Source organism: Echeneis naucrates, chromosome 16 (assembly GCF_900963305.1).
Source record: "Echeneis naucrates chromosome 16, fEcheNa1.1, whole genome shotgun sequence".
NCBI classification, from domain to species: domain Eukaryota; kingdom Metazoa; phylum Chordata; class Actinopteri; order Carangiformes; family Echeneidae; genus Echeneis; species Echeneis naucrates.
In genome coordinates this window covers 1,817,904-1,844,088 of record NC_042526.1, presented here as the reverse complement: position 1 = coordinate 1,844,088, position 26,185 = coordinate 1,817,904, and the positions used below count along the sequence as shown (strand labels likewise).

At 41.2% G+C, this 26,185-nt stretch overlaps 2 protein-coding genes across 6 annotated transcripts in view; both read left to right on the top strand.

Moving 5' to 3' along the window:
- Positions 1–4,168: 4,168 nt before the first annotated feature.
- On the top strand, positions 4,169–21,947 carry LOC115056677 (F-actin-capping protein subunit alpha-2). The gene is made up of 10 exons (XM_029523319.1): positions 4,169–4,257; positions 13,985–14,048; positions 15,931–15,982; positions 16,253–16,316; positions 17,332–17,538; positions 18,498–18,577; positions 19,862–19,940; positions 20,119–20,190; positions 20,580–20,642; positions 20,767–21,947. The coding sequence occupies exons 1-10, from the start codon at positions 4,174–4,176 to the stop codon at positions 20,905–20,907; spliced, it is 906 nt and encodes a 301-aa protein (XP_029379179.1). The 5' UTR covers positions 4,169–4,173; the 3' UTR covers positions 20,908–21,947.
- A 1,230-nt stretch (positions 21,948–23,177) lies between these two features.
- Positions 23,178–26,185, top strand: part of LOC115056009 (suppressor of tumorigenicity 7 protein homolog) — a 38,301-nt gene continuing 35,293 nt past the window's right edge. For 4 of the 5 annotated variants that reach the window (XM_029522206.1, XM_029522207.1, XM_029522208.1 and 1 more), the window contains exon 1: positions 23,178–23,267. The gene's annotated coding sequence lies outside the window, so the exon portion shown is untranslated. The remainder of the gene's footprint in view (positions 23,268–26,185) is intronic. The other variant, XM_029522210.1, reaches the window with a different exon arrangement.

The following is a 26,185-nucleotide window of genomic DNA, read 5'->3' as shown; positions in this document are numbered from 1 at the left end:
GTTCTGTTTCAAAACTGCTAATTTCTGCTAATTAGCTCTCAACACCAAGTGAAGCTCAAACTATTGGTGGTGTCAATCATTTTTCAGAGGAAATTACAGAAAGTTAGTTCAATTCTTTCTAAGGAAGGCATCCAACATTTCATTTAAAACCACACATTTCAACCATACGGTGGAGCTGGAGGGACATTCAGGGGATGAGCAAAGTCCGGCAACAGCTATGGGCCTGTGTGCACGCACTTTTGTGCCAGTCAGTCAAGCAGATGTTGAGAAATACTTCTCAGGCGGAGTAAAAATTTTGACTTGCCAGCAGCAAAATAAGAAATCATCACAGATATATGGATTCATCCTCTGGGCACCATGAATAATCTGTCTCTACAGATGCTGCCAAGAGAGGTTCACTAAAAAATGTCCTACGGTGGCATAAAGTTGGAAGATCAACAAAGTCTGTAGGAATCATGCTTTGGGGAGCATGAAAAACTAAATGGACCAGATTGACTGCCTTCACTTAGTGCGACTACAAAAAAATCCCACCCTTATCATCTTTCAGCTAACAAAAACAACATGCCGACCTCACCCACAGGTTTCCACCTGCATGTTTGGAGCCCTGGTTCAGTGGGACAATTCAAACCCTCGTCCGTCTGCACTGCTGCTGCCTGCATTTCAACACAACAGCTATTGAACTGGCACAAAACAGACTACAACAGATCCTGCCAAGAGGTGTGGAAATAAAGTCTCGGCCTACTCAGAGTTTGACAGGCTGCCAGGGAGATATTTCTCACACAGATACTCGGATGGGAGGAGAAGAGAGAGACACAATCGCTCCAAAATGATACATACAAAGGTTGTGCTACTTTTCTCTCCTGCCACCGAGTCAGTCTGCACCTTTAATAGCTCAGCGCTCTAAAGCCTTTTGAGTTTTCTTGGTGATTATTGTCTAAGTGGGAACAGTGTAATGAGTATCTGAGGTGACTAACCACTGGTTGAAAGTGAGTCACACACCGACCCCCTTTTCACATACTGGAGCTCACAATGCTCCCTTTTGGTCCCCAGAGGTGATGAGTAGCTCCAGTGTCGACACAATGGCGGCACTGTGGGCCATTCAGCTTCTAGGCAGATTACAGGGCTTTTCAAATCCTCCGGTATGATGCCTCGTCGTCCCAAATCTGAAGCCACACAACTATTATTCAGCCACTTGTGCTGATGGTGGGGCCTCACAAAGGGGGAAAGGTAAAGACTCAGTGACACTTTTGGGCATTCAGTCATAATTTAAGTATTCCAGTACAAAAGAAAGTTTTTAAAAAGCCAGTCAGGATGGTCTTTAAATGGTTTTCAAAATGAAATGAAAATGCCAAAAGTGAGACATTACTTAATGCAAGAAGACTAAAATTGTCTGCGTGTACAACTGTAATGACAGATACAGTAATGACATATGAGAGGAACCTATTGTTAGTTCAAAGTAGAGACGCGGATGAAAGAGAAGGTGAAGGATGAACCGAGCCGGGCTTGTTGGAAGATGTGGATTACTATCATCTCTGCTCTCACTGCCTTTGCCCTGTAATAGTCGGCACGAGTACCAGAGTGACCCCACCAAAACAAACAGAGCTGCAGTGTTGGCATCGCATGCAGACTTTTCAAAGGATGCATAAATTACAGTCTTGAAGGGAGCGGGAAAAGGGCAAAGCGGTGGGGATGAACTTCAGATTCATTATGTAGCTCACTGGAGGCTTAACAGTTACCTCATGAATCCGGCCGACAATAACAAGGCTGCTAGAAAAACACAGATTCCTGAAAACAAAAGTTGTTGTAATTTAGGCTACACTTCAGTCAAAAGGTTGCCAGGTCTCTACATGCTAACCCTCAAAATTATGGCATGAATTAAAACGTAGCCTATAATCTGATTTAAGACAACTATGTGACAAGATAATTAGTTCACCGGCAGGCTGGACTGGAGGCAAACAATGTTACAGTATGTACCTGATTACATTGTGTTACTGCAGCTCCTATGTCGCTGTACTTTATGGAGCTGTTTACAAATTCATCTTTTACACAGATTAAAATAGAGCTTGTTAACATGAGGTGCAGAGAATGTCAGAGTCCCTGGGGGGGTTCCTGAGGGTCTCCAGAAAGAAAGGGATAGTTCAAACACAACAGCAGAATGATTGATTACTTTGGTGGAAGGCTTCTGGGGCGTCCTGGGAGGAAATGTCCGCTAATTAAAATAGTCAGAATCAGTGCCAGTTTTTATGAATATAGTAATAAATTCCCCAAATTACAAGATACATGTTCAATAACGCTTTGACAATTATACTTCATTTGTGCAACAAGATCTGCTGTATCTCATTTATGGTCTAAGTGTCTGTGCAGGCTACATGTGAACATTTATTATTTATTATACTTTTTTTTTCAGGTAGGGGTACATTTTGACTTTAGCCCGGTAAGATGGGTGAAGTTAGTGTCGCCTCCTGGGAATTAATATAAGTTGGTACAATGACCACATGTGCAGGGACACACACAAACTTGTCATCTGTGTTTGTGTCGCATCGCATGAATCAGGAAAATGTGACTAAAGGAATGCAACTCTCCAGACTTCAGCCTACCAACATCTCTGCTTCTTCTCAGCGCTCACCCACAATTTTTCTTTGAACCTCCTAAACCCAACAGTCATTCCACCATCTGGGATAATATTTAACCAGCCCCTCCCCTCCTCTGTCTCTATGTGGCTGAGTGGTTTTTATATTAAGTATTCAGTTGCATGTTATATTTTTTGCTGATAAGGAGAAAAGCAACGAGTGAGACAAAAAGCAAAACCTATCTGACTCCTTTTACCATCAGACTCCCTAACCATAACCCCCTTCACCTTTAGGAACAACAGCCCTTTCTTGCCATCTAGTGGAGAATCACATGGCATACACAATTTTACAGCATCTGCATAATCACAGGGCTTTCCCCAGATCCTTTGATATGACGAAGACAAGCTCATAACTTCTAACATTACATTGTGAGGAAGGTGCTTAAGCTCAAGTGTAAATGCGGGTGAGATATATTGCTGTGAAGGAGCCACACATGCTTATTCATGCTATATTCAACAACAGAAGTGTGTCTGATTATCACACTGAAGCCAAATTAGAGGCGCTTCAGGAAAACAAACAGGAAATCATCTCAGAACGCACACCAGATGGGGCTCATTGGTTTAAATTGGGCCCTGCGGGCTCCATTACATAAAAGGCTGAGACCCAGCGGAGACCAACTCTGTGACAACTAAGTGATTGGAAAGACAACTAAATAACTGACATAAATGCAGATGGAAAACCCAGCAAATTATTTATTGGCAGGTATCCATAACCTGCACAAAAAATTTTAATTTGCCTACATCAGGAAATTAAAAAAAATTACTCAGTTGCCATTCCCAGCTACCCTTGTCTATTTTGATCTTATCAAAATCAGCAAGAGACAAAATAAATAGCTTTTCTTAACCACTGATCCTTAAGAGATTTTGTTTATTTGTTTGTTCTTTTTGCATAATAGTTGCATGAAAAAAGACCAAAATGAAAGTTAGATAAGTTTATACATTATACGAGACTTGTGCATAAATAGAAGATGTGTGCATATGAATATCAAGGCAATATGAATATTTTAACTTCTGCTTCAGGGAAGAATGATTTGTTATACTCTAAGAAACAAAAATAACTAGCAAAACTTGGAATAAATGTTAGTTGCAGCCTGATACTAAAATAATAAATAAAATAAAATAAATGCATCTTCACAAAATGAAATGAGAGGCGGGAGGAGGATGGGGAAGATATTTTATTTATTTATTTATTTATTTAATTTATTTATTAGTTATATATATTAATGTATTATACTTAAGTGATCCCACCAAGATCATGTCTGCCTGTGGTATAATAATAATCACAACAACAACAGTAGTCATAATAACAATAATCTATATACGTCACTGCTAATATACTAATATAATAATACCGCCGCTAAAGGGGTATTACAGGGGGTATTCTCTGGGCCTGGTCCTGATTCTGGTTCAGGATCTGCCCCAAACTGAACCACCCCGGGGGGAGGCGGGGGGGGAGAGAGAGAGAGAGAGAGAGAGAGAGAGAGAGAGAGAGAGAGAGAGAGAGAGAGAGAGAGAGAGAGAGAGAGAGAGAAAACACCCGTTCGATGACGTCACAGGGCTGTGACAAGCTGGTGGTGCCGGAAGAAAAGATGGCGGATCATGAGGAGCAGCTATCCGACGAGGAAAAGGTAAGGCGCCGATAAAAAAAATTAAATATAATAATAAAAAATCGCAGCTTTGACCCGCCGGGGCCTGGAAGGGATCAGCGTCCGAAACCTCCAGGATTTTTCCACCGGCGTCCCGGTCCCGGAGCATCCCGGCGTCGTGCGGCGTTAACACCGAGTTAGTAAGGAAGCCCCGGGCCTCGGCTCCGCCGCCGCTCGCATTATTTTTAGCCCAACTTCCGCTCATTCTCAAACGGAGGCTCCTTGTACGGTCCTGACCCAAAATAGGAACCGTGCACATATTATAAATCCACCTAACCTCACCTCCCGCACCGCCCCCCACCCTGGTCGTCCCGGGGACGTGTCCGTTCACCCCCCCTCCTCCCGGCTCCCCGGTCGCTGGTGTCGGGAGAAGTTTTCACTCCAAAGATCGGTAGCTAGCTAGTTAGCTTAGCTTAGCTTGCTAACAGATAGCCAGAGTTGCTAACACGCCCTTTTTTGTTGTTGTTGTTGTTTTGTTGTTGTCCCCTTTGACACTGCTTGCAGATAGAAAAATATGATGTGGTTTATTTTCTAACGAAGCCTGTAATGTTTCTAAAAGCTGGCTTGAAGCTGGAATAGGTAGCGTTTCACAGTCAGTGGAAATATGTGGGAACTTGTGAGCTCCAGCAACGACATGCATGAAGGAAGTGAAGGAAGGAAGCACACCGATCAGCTGAAGTTATTGAGGTTCATCCACACAGGCCTGTCCTGTCTGGGTCTTGTATCTGCAGCTTTGAATGTCTAACACCAGCATTTATCATTTTAATGAGTGTGTAAGAGGAAACTGAGACAGGCAGGCTAATGCTGGGAGCTGGTTTAACACCCCATTACATCCCTCCCAGCGTTTGGCTGTTGAAGCCCTGTTCGCCCTCCTTTTTTTACTCTGCATTTCCTTAAAAGAACACAGACATATATACCCAGTGAATAGAGACAGCGTGAGTTTTGTGTCTCATATCTGCAGAAATCCTCCATAGTCTTCCTTTTAAAGCTACTTGGTTGTGCAAATCAAATCCTATATTATATTTATATGTAATTATCAAATTCCCATGAATTTACTTCCTACAGTAGTGCAGGTGTAAGTATTTGTGTATTTAACATTTTTAAGTATCAACGAAATGAAAGACTTCCTGTCTTTCTTAATGGTTGTGCATGCACACATGAATGTACCTGATGTCCTGTGTTGTTGTTGTTTCTTTTTTGTATTACAGAAAACCGTTTCATGAGTTCTCTATTCTGTAGGTTATGTAATGCACCATTCTGATCTAGAACGCCTGGTTTCATTTTGCTCACTTACAGCCTGAGTCAGAAGTTGGTTTGGAGTTTAGGCAGCTCATTGACCCGTGGGTGTGACTGCATCATGCTCATCAACACACAGGCATCAGCTGTTAGCTCGACATTTCATTACAGGCCTTGGGTGTGTGTGTGTAAGATAGTGAGAGGATGTAGCATCCTTATGACTTTGTCCTGTAACACTTAGGCCATTAATAAAACCCAAGGTGGAACTGTGCTACAGCGGTTAATGACTCTGGATGTTGGTGCCATGGTGCCAAGATTATGGAAGCTTATTTCATGTCTCAACCACATTGGTTTGACCAGACCGCTTGATTTTGTAGAGCTGAAAGAATTCTTGCTGGCCACCTGCCAGGCAGACTGCTGATATTGTGCAGTACTTTGCTGGTGGGAACTGTTCATTTCCTTTTAAGAATATGTCGGGTGTGGGATCGAAGAGGTTAGATTATGCATTCACCCACTGCGTGTTGTGCCGGTGAAAGTACAGCATTTCTGTGAAAACATTGCAGTTGCATTCTGTACTTTGAAGGCCGTCTCTCCAGTGAGTGCTCTTCGAGCAATCAGCCATCTGCTCCGGCCCCTCAGCTTGATTTATGCAGCTCAGAGTGAAAACTGCAAAGGAAAGAAATCAGTGTTGTCATTTGCCATCGTGTAGGCACACAGGAATTGAAGAACTTTTTCTCTGACCAGTCAGGATTTGTAGATTAAAAGGAAAAATGGCTGTTTGGTGACCTTCCAAAAAACGGAGAGTGAACAAACCAAGCCAAAGTCAGAATCTTTCATCTCACAGATGATGGTACTTTCCCATGCTCAGTTGCAAATCTGCAAACTTGGGCTTATGGGAATCCTTACCAGCTCTGATCTGAGGTTATTTTGAGTGTTTGTTCTATTTTAGAATTAGTAGCTGGGAGACACTTTGATACACGGCATTAGAAAAGTTAACATCTTACTTTTTTTTCCTTTTAAAGTATTCTGCATCTGTTTCAGAGACACTAAACAGTTTTGAGTTTGCCTCTGTTTCAGATTTTTTTTTTTTTTTTAAATGCTTCCCAGCGGACAGGGGGATTTCTGTCCTGTTGGTGTCATGTAACCTTCAGCATCTCTTTGCATGTCCAAAAAATTTGAGCTAAAAAATTTGCTGAATGATAAATTAGTGAATCCGCTCTTACGCTTATAAATGATAAAACAGCAAAACAAGTCTCGTCTAAGCCAGGTCTTAAGTGTTGCTTGCACTTTGTTCAAAGTCATTTGGGCATTGCCCTGCTAGCTTCCTGATTACTGCAAAGAAACCGCACAGTACAACAGGAAGCTTATGACTCAGTGGGGTTTCTGTCACTTCTTTTGTCTGTACTTAAGATCCTGAAAAGGTGCCAGAAATAAAGCACTTTTACTTCTTAACTCGTCTACCTGATTGTTTGTTACTTTAGGAAAATGCCTGAAATAATGATGTGGTGGCCCCTTTTTTTATTTTTGGTCATGTGAAATGCCACAAGTATGTAAAGGAGCTTGTGTCTGTTTTATAGTTCCTGTTTCAACCAGAGGCACATCTGTTAGCAAAAAAAGATCCATAATCTTGTTAAATGCTTAAATCTTACTGAGGAAGTAAGATGATTTATTTATAACCTTAGTGCTCGGCAGGTTTTATTGCTTTGATGTTGAATGGCTGGTAATGATATCATTCACATTGATGTGATTGGTTGCAGATTAGTTTGCTGTCCCTTCACCATTTTGGCATCAATATTTATGAATTTTACAGTTCTCTGAGAAGTAACAGCTTAAAATAGTCAGAGGGTGGTTGCTTTTAAAAGTGCACTCTGCTCTCAGAAGTCTGTGACGTCCGTATGTAATGATTTTAGAGCTGAACCACCAGGTAGTATATCAGCTGTCAGGGAAAACTAGCTCACATGAAATACTGAGGCCACATACCGAGGTCAGCAACGATAAATGAGCACGCTCAACAAATGTTGCGTTTTCCCTTTAGGCCAGACCACATTCCATAATAAGACATTAGACGCAGCACTCCTTTTCATTTTTGTAATCAACACTGACTGAGTGTAGAAAAAGAGAGTTGCCTTAATGCACAGCTTGTTCAGCAGCTGCACCCTTTAACAGGGTTGTTGCCATACCTTGTGGTTTGAAGTTTTACCTTCTTCTCTATATGAACCTGTGTGATCTAGATCGTCAATTACATGTGGTATGTATACAGGAAGAAACACCAATGGTGATGGGCGTGACACCGGTGGTCCAATTCACGTTACAAGGCCGTTGCTTAAGAGACAGTGAAGACATCAACGCCTCAGTACAGTATTTGACTTTAGGAGCTTGTCTTGATTTGCGCTTTCTACACCAATGTAACAAATGCATGTAGAACACAGTACAGTATTAAAGATGGAAGCTTCCACTAAATCCCACATGTAGAGTTAAGCCTGTGGACCCAAGCATCTGACATGATGTGCACAAAAATTAGAAAAATTAAATCCACCTTTAGCTCCATTCCACCTTTCTACTGAACTGCAATACAGAGTGTTTTACATAACAGAATGCATTAGAGAAATAAGGATAAAATGCGTTGCTTTTGTGAAGAGATTGGAAAAGATCTGCTCATCGATTCCAACCTGCAGAATAATTTTATTACTTGTCATTACACTCCAGACCAGAGGCCTGAGTTTTGTCTTTAATTTATCGTGTCTGAGTCTAATGTCTGAGTAAAACTGAGGACTAAGAAACTCCAGATAAAGCACAACCCGCTTTAACTATCTGCACAAAATGAAAATATGGTGAAATTAAACCATTCCTCATTTTACTGGTGAGCTGCTGGAAAGTCCCAACAGCCCCGAGCTTGGCTGGTGATTAGCTGCCTCAGAGTGTAGTTGGCTGGTGAAATTTGGTGGCATCTCCCTTTAGGTGAAGAATGCGAAGACAGAGGAGAGCTGTCATTTAGTGCCTGCTGCACAAAAACTGAATGCTTTTTTAGGAGTGCATCTTTAGGTGCCCAAACTGGTGCCCCGTTCTTTGGCTAGAACAAGCTGGAGGCGCCACTGGAGCTCCCCTCTCTTCTTCTGATCTGTTAAATCTGGTGATAGGTTTCATTACATTTCTTTATCATTGAGAAAATCCAAGTAATGGCACTTTATCCCACATTACAAGGTTGTTAACCTGGGAATTTCCTATACAATGATGAATGTTAACTTGTAAAGTGCCAGCGGTTTTACACTGAGGTGTCTGCATACTGCAGACTGCAATGCAAGCCAGTGATATTTTATATATCACATAGCTGGCTGCTCAGGGTAAAATGACACTACTTTTACCAACACAGCCTAGGATAAGTCATCGAGGCATACTGAAGGTGACAAATATCCATGTTTAAAGTAGACAAGGTAGCATTATTGAGTATTAATGTGATATATATAAGGTTGCAAGTTTGATCCCTGCTAAAGTGGATATGTTTTTGTGCTTAGTAGTTAGATGCATTAAGGAAGTCATTGCTCTGTATAACACGTTTCAATAAAGTCTTGATTTCTGTTGTTAAGAAAATCGCCCCAAATAAAGTAAATAGTTTCTGTCACGACAGAATTTATCTGCAACATCACAGATTCTTATTTCTTCATTTTAACCCGAGCCCATGCACTGACGCCTCCTGATTCTCATCAGTGGAGGAATACTTCTAGTTAGCCCATGGCTGCCTGATGCCACGCTGTGAACTTCATATTCATAAATTATTGCACCCTTATCCCATACCAATCGCCCACCGCCCCCAAAATAATCAACCATCAGCCTCATTTCCCTCCAAACTCGAACCCGTCTCTGGTGTAGCATTTCCAGGTTATTGAAATGGAGGCGTGTCAGGAGAGAAGGATCAAAGTCAGGGAGATGATGCGGCTTAAAATGGCAACGAGATGAAATATTGCCTAAGTTTATTCCTCTGGATCCTCTATTCATCTGGATTGGCATGATAAGGTGATTTTAATGCCAGGATTTGGATAAGTGTGGTTTCAGTGTCAGCGGGTGTCATTTGGGATTTAGGATGGGCGCTCCCTTAGAGGATGTTGGAAGCGCCCTGGGACCGTCTTATCAAGGGGGGGTGGGGGTAATATGAGGATGAATATACAGTTGAAAGAACAGAGACCAGCTGGTGTCTCGGCCACGAGAGTACAAAGACACATGGAACCCTCACGACAGGAGGTGCTTATGTCCCACGGCCTTTGTGTGTGTGTGTCTGGTATTACTCCAGCTCTGTAGTTGGACTCCAGACCCCCCCCCCCCCCCCCCCCCCCACACACACACACACACACACACACACACACAATCTTCCCCTGAGAATCGTTAAAAAGATAAAGGAATTGACTGTGGGAGATTAAAAAAAGCCCTTCTTTCCAGTAAAAGAAAGACTTTGTGCAGGCTCGTGATGATGGTGATATAGACGTATTCAGTTAAAAAAAAAACAAAAAAAAAACACACAGCTGCAACTTTCATCCATAACTACTTGGTGTTCCTCCTGTTCTTGCTATTGACATTTCAAAAGGTGGAATGAAAGAACATAATTATCAAAATTATCAGCAATTTGTTGATGGATGACAAGCAGCAAATCGGCACTTAATTCTGATTAAATCAAACATGTTTTACTAGCAGACATTTAAAAGGGATGGAGATGATGCTGTCAATCAGCAGTCACTTTATTGAAGTTTATGTGACAGGGTTCATCCACCAAAGACGGTGAGGTAGTTAACACTGTGCCCTGCAGAGACTCTTTAGCTTGGTCTCGGCCCATTGAGCGACACGTGGTGTTCAGTACTCAAGTCTTAAACTGGGTCTCAGAGCTCTGACGTGTCCCAGTAGCCCATGTCCCAGAACAACTCGCTGCCACTGGAAGGAACGTTTAACCTTGGAGCTCAACATTTAAATTGCTGCAACAGTAATTGCAGTGATTACTCTTCCAAAGGAGCTTTTTGTCTGCTAATTCACAAAGGCTCAACAGATTTAGGACATGCTGAGTTTAAAGTTGGTTAACTCAGATGATTTTTGGCTCGGGCTACTCGGAAATTGACCATTGAATGTTTTATAGTCATTTTCGTTCCCTGCGTGAAGCCTCTGCATTGCCTTCGTGGTAGGAACTGATAAAGTAGTTCATTAAACAGACTACTTCCTCCTGGCCGTGCAGTCGGTTTAAGGTTTGGCCACTGGCTGGTTCCATCTTGCCATCCCATGCCACCACTGCACTGCTTGAGTAAGAATCAGTTCCTCCATATTGAGCACAGTCACGTGCACATTAATGGTCAAGTGTACTGTCCAAATCCCAGGAGCTTGATTGTTACTACTATTATTTATTTATTTTTTAAATAAAGAAAAGTTGTTAAAGTTTTGTTAGCACCATACAGAGATGCTCCTGCCTACAAATACTATTCTAGAAATGTAAGGGAACATGATTGTTTGGTAAAAGACCGTTTAACGTCATCAGCCATCTTTTTTTCACATATCATGCTTACTCAATGTTAGGAAAGAAGGCTGCTGGTGCTAGCACTGCTAATGTTAAGATAATATAAAATAATCCTTAATTAGTCCCTCAGGGAACTCTCTTCTTACTGATCAAAATCTGTTACCCAAAATTTGGGTAAATCAGCAATGAAATGAGTCATTAAGATAATGCTGATAATGTTTAGTATGGAAATAACCAAAGCAATAGTATTTAAAGTCAGTGTTTCATTTATTTGTTTTCAAAGCAGGATATTGACTCTCTGCTTTAGTGAAATTGGTTTCATGCACTTAGGGGAAGAGGAAGTGTTGCCCTGTTTCAGCCAGCTTTTACCAGTCAGTGCCTCGCTCACGGTTGGCTAATGGAGTATCTCTGCCTTTTTTGTCAGTTCTCTCTCTCGGCTTCATCTACTCTTTTCTCTCCTCTCATGCACGGTCAACCCTTTAGCATGACTTTGCTTTAAAAATCCCTGTCCATTCCTTCTTTACCGCTCCCTCCCTGGCTGCAGGCGTTGTACTGCTCATTTAGCAGCTTCACACAGGAATTAAAGTCTTTGTCGTCAGCAGTATTTAAATGTTCACCTCCTTTCTGCTATTGTGCCAAGCAGACTAATTCTCTGGGCATTTGGTGATTTGTCTGGATGTTTATTCTTTTCAGGGGGGGGATTAAAATATCTGGGCCAGAGAATTGGGAGCTAAATTTCCTGTAGGTGTGACTGTATTTGTCTTTCCATGTGTGTCAGCCCTCTAATAGACTGGCAGCCTGTTAAGGGTGTACCTTGACTCTAGCCAAAGGCATGCTGGGTAAGGCTCCGTCTCCCTATGACCTCAAATAGGATGAGAGGTTCAGAAAATGGATTTATGGCTAGCATTGCACTGAAACAGCAAGAGAAGACGTGCACACACACAAAAAACAGCATTGAAAAGCTTATTGTAATGTCGTCATTGCTGATTATCGGCCCATGCATACACTGGTTACAGAAGGTGTGCTGAATTTAGACTCTATTAATAGACTTTATTGAAACCTGATCTGGGCATAGACAGAGTTCAGTTTGGTGTGAGATGGTGAGGTCACTTTAACTCATCATTCACACCATTGCTCTTTTAATTCATGAAACGTTCAAAAGACAGGAAATTATAGTACAAATAATTATAAAATGGGTAAAAAAAAAAATGTTTAGTGTTTAACTTTTCTAGATTGTCGTTTAGATTTTTTTCTCCCCACTGGATTAAAAACGACAAAGCTTTATTACTCTTACCTGTATTTTACACTTTTCCTGTGTTTTATTTTGAAGGGTTGATATCCATAATAGGTTTTCTGGGTGAATGATTAAAGATAGAGCAGATTTGATGTTCAACACTCAGAGAAACTGAATCCTGCAGGCCTGGATGGGCCATGCTGGGGATTTACCTAAATGCTGTGATTGTGAAGTTGTGAAATAACAAAGTGACACAAGTCCTGATTGCTGCTTTTGATGTGCACACTTCTCTGCGGGACCTTTGACACATTCACAGTGTTAAAATCAAACCTCGACCTGACTTATAATCAAAGTGGAGGTCTACCTTTACACTGTAATGATCTTAATCATCTATCTTTAGACCAGATGGGGTCTTTTAAACAAATATTTGATCTGACTTGATGCAAGTATGCAGACGATTTGAGTTTCTTTTTTCTTTCCAAAACTGAATTTATGGTGGTTTTTTTGTCGTTTAACAAACATTACATTTACAGACCAGAAAAAAGAGGTGCATCAGTGTAATTTGACAGATCAATAATAATATGGATGACAGGTATATTTTATGTATTCACATATTTTACCAAGCAGACATTTTGTAAAATCTTGTCCATACGGAGGACATCTAATTTTTCCAGGTTTATATTTCGCATCATGTTGCTAATCCAATGAATGTTTGTTGCTCTTCCCGCCTGGTTTGGGAAGTCACAAACACACTTTCAGCACAAGTGGGTCATAATGACTTGACAAAAGATGAGACTAAATCAGATAATCTTTGATCTCAACACTAAACAGACACACACATGTTCCTCCCTGAGTAGCTTCCTTTCTCTCAGCATAGCTCATTAGCGAGAATCAATCTGCAGCACTGTGTGAGTGCCAGAGCATTTGTATATATACACGCTGCTAATAAGGGCCCGCGGGACGGACACACACACACACACGAACACCTTTCCCTGATATACCAGCTTGTAAGAATGGTGGTGGGGTGCTGCAAGTGTGAGGTAAAGTGATACAGAGGTAGGAAGAGAGAATGAGAGAGAGAGAGAGAGAGAGAGAGAGAGTGTGTGTGTGTTAGTCTGCACAATTTTATGTCCTTATATGGTTGTAAACCATGCGGGGGAGGGAGGGGCTGTCGTCTCACTGTCAGTTTGACATGTGACCTGGAAACAGGAAGTGTTGCGATGCAGAAGACAAGTGAAGAAGAGGAAAAATGACTGCTCAGATGTACTGTACTGTAGAGTGCGAGAGACACCGAAGCGCCTCACTCCACCCTCCACACCAGTCACACATAGACAGTAACATCACACCCCCTGTTGGTCGCACAACTAGTATATACATGTGTTTACATTGTAGATTATAGGCATTAAAATGGGGCACTGACTGGGGAAGTCTAAAACTTTGACAGTTTGGAAAAGGCAGCAGTGGAGGAAATAATGATTTAATGTCAGCTCATATCAAAGCTTCTATTATATTTCATTTAATTGTGCAGCTTTAACAGGGAGTGAGACTTTCACCTTGTGATTTAAAAAAAAAAAAAAAAAAAAAGGCTGCTGTGACACATTTCAAAGAGGAGTAGTTTGAAAAAGGCAAAAATGTCAATATTTTGAATATGACATTGAGCACCTGTTTCATTTTCTTGATGTCTGTTCAGGGGATTTCTGCAATTGAGTCCTGTTCCAGTCCTAAACCTTGTTTTGTGTCTTTTTGCACAGGTACGCATAGCAGCTAACTTTGTCATCCACGCCCCACCAGGAGAGTTCAATGAAGTTTTCAATGGTGAGTCCTCTCCGCTGCGTGTTGTATTCATGTTAATACCAGCAGGTGCTCTGACATTACACGATTAAATATGAACAGCGCTCTCTAATTCGAAGCACTAACGATCCAATTTACCATACGCAGGATAAATAAAGTCCCATCTTATCTTGATTGATCACAGCACATAATCAGTTTGGAGGAAACTTTCGAAGTCGACTGTTTCATGTCTTCCTAGATGAGTGCTGCATTATTTGCATCCACTTGAATATCACGTTAGAATCATTGAATATCATGTTTAGAATCTGCCACTGGAACATATATATCACTAATGTGTTAGTCCCACTAACAACAACATGAGACCGACTACACCTCTGGCTTGTTGAGGGGGGGTGTCAAGGGAGCACTTTCACCAACAGTTGGCACTTGTGGGATTTCCAGCCCTGACATCTACATTTGCTACTGAGCCACTGGGCTTTGAATGCATCAATAGGAAACCGTAAATAATGTGCAGAGATGGACTTCAGGCACCTTTTTAGCCTTCGACAACAGGAGTTCCCCTTTGCCAACCTTTTTCTAATTATTTTTCTAACTTAATGTTTTAAGTTGAAATTTAAATTTGACCTCAGTTCTCGTCCAAAAACCAGCTCTGAACTTCGAACATTTACTTTCTTCTATTTGCCCTAAATCAGCCGAGTGCGTCCTTGTTTTTATTTCTTTCTGTCAGTTTTGTGTGTTAATGTGCTCGTTGCTAAAGATTCTTGTCTTTGTGTGAATTGAGAGTCAACAGGTATCTCATGCATAAATATGCCATTCGTGCATATGTGGGTCATGATGGCAGATGCGTATGTTCTGAAATGCTACAAGGGTTAAGGGCAAAACATTTGGTTTTCATGGTTTGAAAACTCTGGAGTGATTCTGACAGGAGGAGAAAGCATGGCATAAGAGCTTTACTTTAAAAAGAAGACGACAGCAGTGTGAATGTAGCCTAAACCTTTATCTTGCTTGCTCTGCCAGGTGAGTCAGGGGGCTTTAGATTGACTACTACTGCTGCTGCTTTAGTTTTGTAATAAACAACAGACCTCTGGCTTAAAGTACATAATGATTGACAAGCTAAACTTGCTCTGCCTCGGTGAGTCATGTTTAAATGAAGAAACCTGATTGTGTAATGGACACATTCAGTTATCTGCATAGTGTATCTCTCTTGGTGTTCACTGACTCCTGGCAGCGGGGTGGTTGCGTTTATTTTAGTCTCCGTAGATGGATGGAAATAGGAGCTGATGGAGGCTGAGGTTGACTCAGTCTAATCTCACTTTGGCCTCAGTTTAACAAACAGAAGTTTCATCTTTTCCTTCTCAAATGAAATGAAATAAGTGAGGAGGATTTAAAACTCCTTTGTCACTAACTTAAAAAAGTAAAGGAGGTTGATAGAATATTAGAAGCGTGCGGCGACTGCGCTCTGGTCAAATCGTAGCTCAGCCTGGAGCTGGTGTTGACACCACAATGTCAAAGTAGCGGCCCTTGAGAGTATGTTTGTGTGTGTGTTGTGGCTTTGTTAGCGCTTCATCCTGCCTCGATAAATGTCGTCACCTCAGAGGAGTGCTGGGGGGCCGTCTGTCTGCTTCTTATCACCGCCTGACAGCCACTCATACAATAAAGCACAATCCCCTGTTGCCTCTTTGCCCCCTTTCATCTCTGTGTGGTTTTTGCAGCTATTTCCACTGAGCTAATTTACCATGTCTGCTTCGCTCCCCTGACATAAATGCTGCAAAGATTGACTGCAGGCAGCTTTGTCTTTTGTGCCCGTGTGTGTGTCATGGTGTTAATCTGCTCTACCTGTTTTCTCTCTCTTTGTCTTCCTCTTCTCTCCTCTCCTCTTCTCCAAATGTCCTGTTTTCCTCCCCAGATGTGCGATTGCTGCTCAACAATGACAATCTTCTCAGGGAAGGTGCAGCGCAGTAAGTTCCTCCCCCCTCTTGAACGATTTTGTTCAAAGGGCTTAAAAATGTTTTTTGGATTTGAAAAGAAGACGATTGAAAATAAAGTGGCAACTGTGCATTAAAGTTCAAACTGTCCCTCTCTTTTTTTAAATAAACATTTTTAAACATGACTTTGCAGTGAATGACAATTAAAGGGAAAATTTGCCTAAATCTTTTTCATATTGTCAAAATCTGTAAATCATGTCTGGACAAAGTATGAATCATTTCTTTTTCCTCCTGTGTTTGCAGTGCATTTGCACAGTACAACTTGGACCAGTTTACTCCGGTGAAAATTGAGGGCTATGAAGAACAGGTGAGTTGATGCTTCAGCTTTTGACCAAAGATGAAAGCAGGAGCTCAGATACAACCCCACATCTTATTCAGCGCTTCATTCATGTATATATGATGTGAGAAGTCAAAGTTGACGGAGTGCTTTCACTAAGAAACACAGACTGAAAAATATCAACAAAGAAATTGTTGAAATATTTAACTGCCTATCAGTCCCAAAACAGGAGAAATACATGGAATAAAACACAAAACACAACACAAATCCCCTTCAAGAAAATTGACAAAGAAAACCCAGCAAACAGAAAGCAAATCACATCTTAGTGGGCAGGTAACCAGCACCATGGCAGTGAGAGAGAGGAGTATAGCTCTATAACAGAGTAGCACAATGTGCTTTACAGATGTGAAAACAATGGAAAGAAGAGATGATAGCAGTAACATGATAAGCCGAAATCGTAAAGTGGGAAAAGAAACAAGCTTATTCAGATTATTGCAGTTGTTGCTCTGGAGTCATGGCGTCGTGGGAACAGCTGCAGATAAAGCAGTTTGGATGAAGTTATAAAACCGGTCCCAGTGTCTCCTCGGGAAACAAGATGACGAACATGTTTTTTTTTTTTTTTTCTCCCCTCCGTGTCACGCTGCTCGTGTCTGAGGGTTTCTGTGGAGGCTGAACCCTGCTGGTGTGAGCGATTGCAGTGTCTTATGTCATGATGTCATCATGTCCCTTTGTCACCACATCACGGGTTGAAAACTCCCCTGTCTAATACCAGCAGGCTGAGCTGAGTGCCAAGGTGGAAAGTTCTGGGTTCCTGCCTGTCTGTGCCCTCTTACTTTTTCTTAGTTTGCTTTGTCTCTCTTCGTCATTTGAAAGCTCATCCTCCTGTATCTGTTTATGTGGTTTATTGTCTTTTGTATTTCTCAAATCTTTCTTGCCTTAATTTTTTTTTTTATTTTTTTTTGTGTTCTTCCTCTTTCACCCCTCTTCTCCTCCTCACACTTCATCCTTCCCTCCTCCCTCCACGCTTCCTCCTCCTCCTCTCTAGGTCTTAATCACAGAGCATGGTGACCTTGGAAACGGACGAGTGCTGGACCCCAAGAACAAGATCTCCTTCAAGTTCGACCACCTGAGGAAGGAGGCCAGCGACCCACGGCCCCATGACGTTGACGGCTCCCTGGAAGGCTGGAGGAGTGCCGTGGACTCTGCTGTCAGGGCTTACGTCAAGGAGCACTATCCCAGCGGAGTCTGCACCGTACGTCTCAGACCGCTTCACTCCCAGTCGCTAAAAGACACAGTTCATATCAAGTTTCGTATGTTTAACGGTCCCTTGTTCATAAAACAGCCACCAGTGTTTAAAGATCCTGTCTGATGAAGATCAAGCTCTTAACCTAGTTTGTATATCCGTAAAACAACAACCTGCTAACATCAGGTTTTTGTCAGCAATGGAGAAGGCAACAATCAGCATTCAGACTATTGTTAAAGACTCTGCAGCCAGCAGCTCACGCTCTGATGTAAACATAACCCTCAAGGGAATCTGCTCATTTTCACCTGTTCAGATTAATCGTAAAAAGACTTCCAGCTGCCAATTTTTTAACAAGCGAAAATAAATATTGATAAGAGCAGAGTATTTTTATCTTTGCAAAAAGTGTCCAAGAGGAACTTCAGTCATTGTCGAGAAGACGACGAGGATCCATTCCACAGAGTTGAGTTTTCTTTTTCATACCACAAACTGTAACTAGGACACATTTCCTCTCTCCATTCAGTTTTACAAACCATCACTGTCTTTATTTATTTACCTTTCAAAACGCCTGTTCAGAGTGAGAAAAGGCAACAAGAGCAAATATTCATTTCAAGTTATCGAGCTCCCTACAGTAAGTACTCATAGGTTTATTTTTAGATATTGCTGCAGTTCCTTCTATAAAGCTTGTTATTTATTAATGTAGTGAACAAATTTCTTCAGTTGCAGACATGTAGGAATCATGCTCTGTGTGGCTTGCCACTGATGACACGCTATATTTTTCAGTCTGTAGGTTTGCAGGTTGACATGAATTTACTTTTGAAACTGTTAACCACAAACCCCTGGTGTGAATCCGTGCACGTGTACAGTGGGAGAGTAGATGCTGTTGTCAGCGGGTAACAAGAAGTTAAAGAAAGTGAACCAAGCTCTGACAGTGATGTTGCTCTTCCCTTTTTTTTTTTTTTTTCTCCTAGATTTACGGGAAAACCATCGATGGACATCAAACCGTCATCGTGTGCATTGAGTGCCATCAGTTTCAACCAAAAAACTTCTGGTAGGTCATTTCATACTTATGTACGATTGAGATAATTGTGTAGAAATCCCTGCAATGGTTTTCTAAATCATCGTCTTTAAAGAAAATGCTGAAGTGATGAAGAAGCTTCAAAAGGCTAAAATGTTATTTGATATCTACAAGAAGCTTCAATGGCTTAGCTTTAATTGGCACTTAACTCTGGAGCACGAGGCTGTTGGCCTTCGTAAGTGTCACTGAGCTGTTCCTGATCGAGTTAATCTAATTGGATAAGAACTGCAGCAATCCTCTTTGCTGCTGCTGGGTTTTACTGGCCTTATGGGTTGTTGGCTGTAATGATCCCTCCACTTCTGTAAGCAGCAGCCACTGGTGTCAGCAGTGTTTCAGTAATGAGGGACCTAAAAGGGCTTCTTGGGGGCATCGTAATATAATGTTTTCTTTCCTCTTTGATTTTTTTTCCTGCCGGCCTTATAATTGGCCATGATTTGGTGTTTTCTGTTTAATGTAATTAGATTTGGAGAAAACGATCTTTCTTTGAAACAACGTTGAAGTCTTGCTGCTTTAGAAAGTGCACCGTTAGCATTTTTTGGAAATTGGACTCGACGGTCATCCTGTTACTTGATGAACTTGATGATGAAGAAAACGAACTGCTACATCTGAGGATTCATGAAAACTTGTGCTGATGAACCATAATTTGAGCAGAAAGTGGAATTCACAGTGAAGCCATGCCCCCTAATCTGCCGCCTGCTTTATGGTGTCTTTTCCTCTAAGTGGGTCCATATTTATAAACTTATAAACACATTGTATTGAAAAAAACTTGACACTCGAGACTGAGGCCATAAACTCACTGGGAAAATATTTACTGAGCCAAAAAAGAAATAAAGTGAGAAGAGTGGCCACTTTTCCTGTATACACTTTCTGACAAATGGATTAGACAGCAGTTCAGCACTGGCAGCACTCACTTTTCAGCTACATCTACATTGATATTGATGTCCTATTTTGCAACAGATTTTGACACCATATTTACTGTTTTTATCGATTAGACGTCTGTTTTTAATTGTAGCATGATGCTCAATGAGAACATCCTGCTGTTCCTTCTTATCTCTGATGTTTCACAAAACTCCAGATAACATCTGGCTTCTCAAGTGGGATTTTCAGTGTCTCTCCCCCCCCCCCCCCCCATACATAAATATACTTCAGTTTGGTCTTACAGGATGGGACAACCCTGTTAAAACAGAAAGCAAATCACACAAATATTAATGTTTAAGAGATGTGACTTCTGTTTTTCCCCTCGTCCTCTTTGCACAGGAATGGACGCTGGAGGTCAGAATGGAAATTCACCATCTCTCCCTCCACCACTCAAGTGGCAGGAATCATGAAAATCCAGGTGCTTAGGTTTACATATACATTTTTCCTTTTTTATTTTTTCAGACAGTCAGATGTCTTTTAAGAGACATTTACTGATCGATATTCTGTCACACGTTCTAAAAAAAAGGCATTCTCTTTGTTTTGCTCCTTTTCTGAAAGTACCAAAAGAACTGAACGTTGACCTCCATCTTTCCCAGGTTCATTACTATGAGGATGGAAATGTTCAGCTGGTGAGCCACAAAGAGGTCCAGGAGTCCATGTCAATTTCTGTGAGTGAGGCATAACACTTTTGCTTTGTTGACCAACAACCACTCACACGTACAATTTCACCAATGAACCCAAACATGTCGTCTTTGGAGACTCCACAGAGGCCAGGAACGGAACCCACAACCTTCTTATTGTGGGGCAGCAACGCTAACGACTGTACCGCTGTGCTGCCCAAGTTGTGGTTTTATCGCCTGATAATTTAGCTTTGACCTGCTCATGCCATGAGCATGTTTTATTTTGGGTTTTTTTTTTTTTTTTTTTTTGGTGTGTGTTTCATTGTTTGCAGCGTGGAAGCATTATGTTTTGGGTGCACCTTTGCCAAATCTTCTGTTTACATTTATACTTTCTGCTCTTGAAATTTATTGTGCGTGTCCTCCTGTCACCTTTTCAGAACGAGGCTTCTACTGCAAAGGAGTTTGTGAAGATCATGGAGGCTGCAGAGAACGACTATCAGGTGTGAAAACTGAACTGAACATTTACCCTGCAAAAATATTTTCACACATGAATTTATTTGAATGGAGGTTTTGGTGTACTGATATACCCTGCCCTCCCTCCCTTCTATTTGTCATCGACTTCAGACGGCCATCAATGAGAATTACCAGACCATGTCGGACACTACCTTCAAAGCCTTACGCCGCCAGCTTCCTGTGACACGTACCAAGATCGACTGGAACAAGATCCTGAGCTACAAGATCGGCAAGGAGATGCAGAACGCTTAAAAGAAAAAGATTTAAAAATGGAAAATAACGGAGAAAAATAACAGACAACTCCCCTCCCTCCCCACCTTCGATCGACCCCCTCCCAAACAACGTTGCATGACTGGATAGTTGTATTGTCTTTGTACAAAAATTAGACAAACAGGGACAAAAGAAAGGTTTGGTCTCATAGTCAGATGTCACCTTACACATTGGATGTCTCCTTTTATTGATGTTATTTTGTTTTTATACAGACACTCTAAAGTCCCCTGTATATTGACTCTATGATGAAAATCATATTTGGTAAAGTATAACTTGAGTAAATATTACAAGACATAGGAAAAGGGGACGGACACTTGTATGCAAAAAGACACCCGTATAACAAACAATAGCACGTGTGCAATATTTATTGTGTCAGTGAGACCATGCCTTTTTATTTGACCTGCTCAAAAAACGGTTTAAATTCGCAATGATTTCTGGGAGAATTTTGTCTGCAATTCATGAAAGAGCTCAGATATTATGGCTGAAAAAGAAATGACTCCCTTCACGTCACAGTTAATGTCCTATACGGTCAACAACAACAGCAACAACAACGAAAAAGGTTCTTTTTGTGTTCATTGGCTGGTATCTTTGGCACAGTCACCGATGTCAGCCGCTCACTGTTCTTGTTCCTTCATTTTGGTACTCCCCTCACCGTTTGTCCTGTATGTGAGATCTCCAACTCGCAGTGCTCCTGGCTAAATTGCCTTCTTGACTTGACATCCTCTGAACTCTCACTCAGCGCAGGGAGTTCTGTGACAACCTAACAAGCTTAATTAACAAAGTCATCAAGTAATGTGCGTAATGTCCAATTTACAATAAAATAAAAAAGTATCACTTTCTCCTTCAGTGCTTATTTTTATTAAAAAAAAAGAACAACCTGACTGTATTATATAATAACAAGGCACATTGTAATATATACCTGTATGAAACATCCTGTCTGTCAGTTTGGTGATTTATTTCCATGAGAGTAATTGTAATTCAGTCACAATTATGTTGGATTAAATGACAAATTTTCTATTTACTGACTCACTCATAATTTCTGATACCCTGCATTAAAAATGATTAATATATATTCCAAACTCAGGTTGTATTAGGGTTATTTGAGGTCCTTACACCTGCACTGCACTACACACTGGGTAGATGTTGCACCAACAGTGAACTTTAAATCTCCTTCATTGTGGAAGTTTAAGAGTCTCACATAATTACTTTTTACAACTCACCCATTTACCAGTGGGGGAGGAATCACACATGATTGCCATGTCTGGTTAAAAGGAAATGAGGGATAATAATCAACGCTTCACATGTTAAAGTTGGTAATGATCCCACTTTTTTGCAGGTGTTGAACCTGAACTAAATATTTTTATGGTAAATTAGTGGCATTGCTTTTAAAATAAGTGAATAAGATTTCAGGTTGTTGCAGCAACTTTTTTTGTGTATGTATATCTATATATTCAGGAGCAAATTAAACTGAGGACAGGAAGTCGAGGTTGAAAGATAAAGTGTAGCAGCAGATAAACCAAAAAAAAAAAAAAGAAAAGAAAACTTATTACAGAAAAGGTGAAGAAAAATGCTGCTTTATTATATATTTATTTAACATTTATATATATTTAAATTTTGGAGAATAAATCCTTGATTGGCAACCCATTACCCAAAATAATCGTATTATATTTGTTTTATTCTATCAATGTGTAATAGTTTTATAGTTCAGGTAGAAGGTTGGACCAAAGTAATTAAAAAAATATAAATAACACTGCAGAGAAACAAACAAAGGCATGTTTCATATTTAGCTGCAGCAGGAAGCATGAAATGGATTGTTTATATTTATATTTTTGTTATTTATTTATTTTTATTTTGGAGTCGAGCAGTGCAAAAACATTTTTCATACATATAAAATTGGACTCCACATTATAAAATAACATTACAAAATAAAAAGATAAAATAAAACACGTCTTGTTTATCTGCAGCATCAAACTGTTTGTTTATATTTATCTCTCCTCACAGCTGAGCTCTTGCTCTTGCTAATGCTAATCGCACATTTATTAGTTAATATATTGTATATGATATCATATCATATTTAAACGCCTGTCCTAATTTTTTTTTCTGCGTGTTGTTTATGTTTCAAACCACCTCGGGCTGCAGGTAACCGGTAACCGGTAACCGGAGACAGCGACACCGCGAGGCGGCGGAGCTCCGCCGGTTAGCACTTAGCCGGCGGCTACAGAGCTAAATGCTAACAGCTAGCCGAGCAGACACGTCCACACTGACTGAAAGTTCACACATGCTGGAAGAAATGCTAGCTCCGAGCCACACTTCCACCGGTCCTCACTCACACACCGACTAAGGTAAGCTCTGTCTGCCTCTCTCCGTCACAGACACCCCACAGCCGCCACATTTCTGTTACTATTATCTTTTAAAGTTTATTATTGTTATTATTTTTTTAAAGAGCCAGCTCGTGTTAGCACCCAGCTAGCTGCCTCGCTCGCAGGATGAGCGGCTAACGCTTTAGCCGGTTTAACAGGAGAATCCTCGCCTTGGTTTTCGTTAAATGCTCCTTAAAAAAAAAAAAAATAAAACATCTGCAGGATGTCCTCAGCCACTGTGTGCTTCTCTTTCCCCTCACGGCTTCTGAGCTTTTTGCATTGTTTAGTTTTTTATTTGGGGGGATGATGTGCCAATGCAGTGTTTTTAATTTGGTGCAATGCCAGATGTTTTATTATGACTGTTTTTTTATTTCCTGATGATGGGGGAGTGTGTAGGTAGCTAGGTAGGCTGGGGGGGTACTAATGATGGAGATGCATTGAATGCACAATAGAAAAAACTTTTTCTGAAGTTTGTCCCCCCCCCCACCCACTTGTTTGTCAGCCCACACTGTGTTTGCCCCTGCAGGGCAGTCAGTCTGCTCAGAGGTCTAGCTGGCATTAAAAGTCTCCCTGCTCTCTCAGCAGCCAGTGATGAGTCTCCTGTGACTGTGTGCTGCGCTGGGGATGGAAGAATGTGCTCTTTCAGCAGGCCAGCTGGCTGGATCTGGAGACAGGCGGGAGAGCCTGTAGGCACACTCGGGCTCGTCGAGGAGCCTTAATAACAGAGTGCATGTCTTTGGACCCGAGCGGTCATAACCAAGAAGCAGGGGCCTGCCGTGAGAGCGAAGCGTGGCACTCCTGCCGCTGCTGACAACTCTCAACTTGTCACTTCTCGCACACAAAGGCGTTAATGTACGGCGTGCGTGCTGCTGGTGCCTCCTGTAATTTGGCAGTGTGACAGAAACACCATCATCCCACACAAGTCTGAAAACGCACTGAAGATGATCTAGGTCACTGGCACTGACTTCAGTAGCAGCCTCTCTGCTGTCCCATGTTTGGGAACCCCTCCCAACCTTTATCGAATTTGCTGCTTTGATGTTACATACCCTCAAGTGAGAGTAATATATTGCACTAGATATTATTATTACCGAAGGCACATTTTCACTTCTTCATTGTTAACGCTGTGTAATGAACGCTGCCTCTTGTTAGTTCCCGTTTCACCGTTCACCGCAAAAATCCCATCCACGGTGGGATTCCACCTCCAAACTATCAGCAGCTTGTCACATCAGCCACTTTAACTCTCTAGCGGTTTCATTTTGGCATCAGCCTGCTGCTGTTGCATCCTCCCCAAGGCACTAAAAGCAAAAGCAGTAGTTTTAATAACAGCAGGAGGGTGACTGGTCCCTTGGGGGATGAAGTGACAGTAAAGTCTCCTTTATCCACAACCATCATGTTGTGTGGCATCTTTGTGTTGATAAAATAACAACACTACTGTTTCCTCTTTTGTTTAATACCTTTAAGTGTTGTTGATTAATATGCCACACGTTTTTTGTGAAGTAAAGCTGGGACTCCTCTGAGATGCAGTAAAACCTTAACAGATTTTCATCAGAATTTTATTCTGGGTCCCTGGAGTGTTTTCTTCCCCTGAAAAGATGTAGTCATAATTAATAACCTTTAGACTATGTTTAGCCATCTGGGACACACGAAACAGTGGTTCTTAGAAAAAAATAATAAACTATGTGAATGAGCCATCTATTGATTTCATTTGGTGGCAGTTTATGAGCTACAGAAAGAAGCCTAAAGATTGGGCCTGAGACAAAACTGTGTTTGTTGTTAGTGTGAAAGGGTAAATATACATTTGAACAGTTCTCCAGACAGATAGCTAATAAATAATAAGAACAGATTTTTAGATGTGTGACTTCTGTTAGTTGCTGCATTACTTGTTATTGGGGTCAGCTTGCCACCTGTAATGACCCTTTCAGGACTTTTAGTTCATGTTAACTTTCTTCTGTTGTTGCAGCAATAACATAGTCAGTTTTACAACTTTCTGTGGATATGCCAGTGTACGTGGAAAGAGAGAGACGGTGATTCAAAATGCAGCTTCTGATGTGGATGTTGTGCAACCGGCCTGTTCTTAGCGGCTAAATTGGTAACTGTAAATCATTTTTCATGGGTTTCTTCCTGTTTGTCTGTCAGTGAGTTCTGATGAACGTCACTGTTGATGCTGGGTTAGGGTTACGGTTAGTGATGACTCTGACTCTGTCAGGTTTGTTTCCTCAGTTAATCATGGCCTCAAAAGAAGCCAGTCCAGGTTCTATATTAACACTGTGGAAGTACCAAAGGTCTCAGTCCACAGAGAAATACTCACAGCCTGTTTTCAGAAACGGAGCCCTAAAACTGTCAGACTCACATCCTCTGTTCTGATCGGCTCTTCTGCTTTCTGCCCTTGTAGCCTTAAAAAAAATGTGACCTGTTAAAGTCTAATGATCACTATTATCAATTACAACACGTACAATATATATTCTTGTCTAGTTTTTTGTAAACATTGTAAAAGATGTGTTAGTCATTTGTTTTGCACATCATGAAATCATGCTTGGAGCAGATGTATTTGGGGCTGTGTCAGATTTCTTTTCATAAAGGTCCATTTAGTGGCTCACAGAGAGAAAAACGCACCTTTTCATCTTTGGTGAGCTCTAAGTAGTTCCATGAATGATCAACAGACTGAAAAATAAAAAAACTAAACGTAAAATTCTCTGACGAGGGCGGGGTAACACAAAAAAAGCACAGTCCGTTCCAAGTCTGATGGACTCACACTGGCCAACAACTCATTGTGCGTCAAAGTTAGAAACTGCACCATCATCAACCTCAGTGATTTGCCAATCTTTATTAATTTAGATATTGGCTTCAGCTATACATCCACATCCTGTACTGCTTCCACTGTGGAGTTTATTCAGTGCTCA

Excerpts from the sequence above, each read along its gene's own strand:
- LOC115056677 (XM_029523319.1), top strand. The coding sequence starts at position 4,174 with ATGACGTCACAGGGCTGTGACAAGCTGGTGGTGCCGGAAGAAAAGATG. Across the intron at positions 16,317-17,331 it reads TTGAGGGCTATGAAGAACAG|GTCTTAATCACAGAGCATGG; the intron begins GTGAGTTGATGC and ends CCTCCTCTCTAG. Across the intron at positions 18,578-19,861 it reads TTTCAACCAAAAAACTTCTG|GAATGGACGCTGGAGGTCAG; the intron begins GTAGGTCATTTC and ends CTCTTTGCACAG.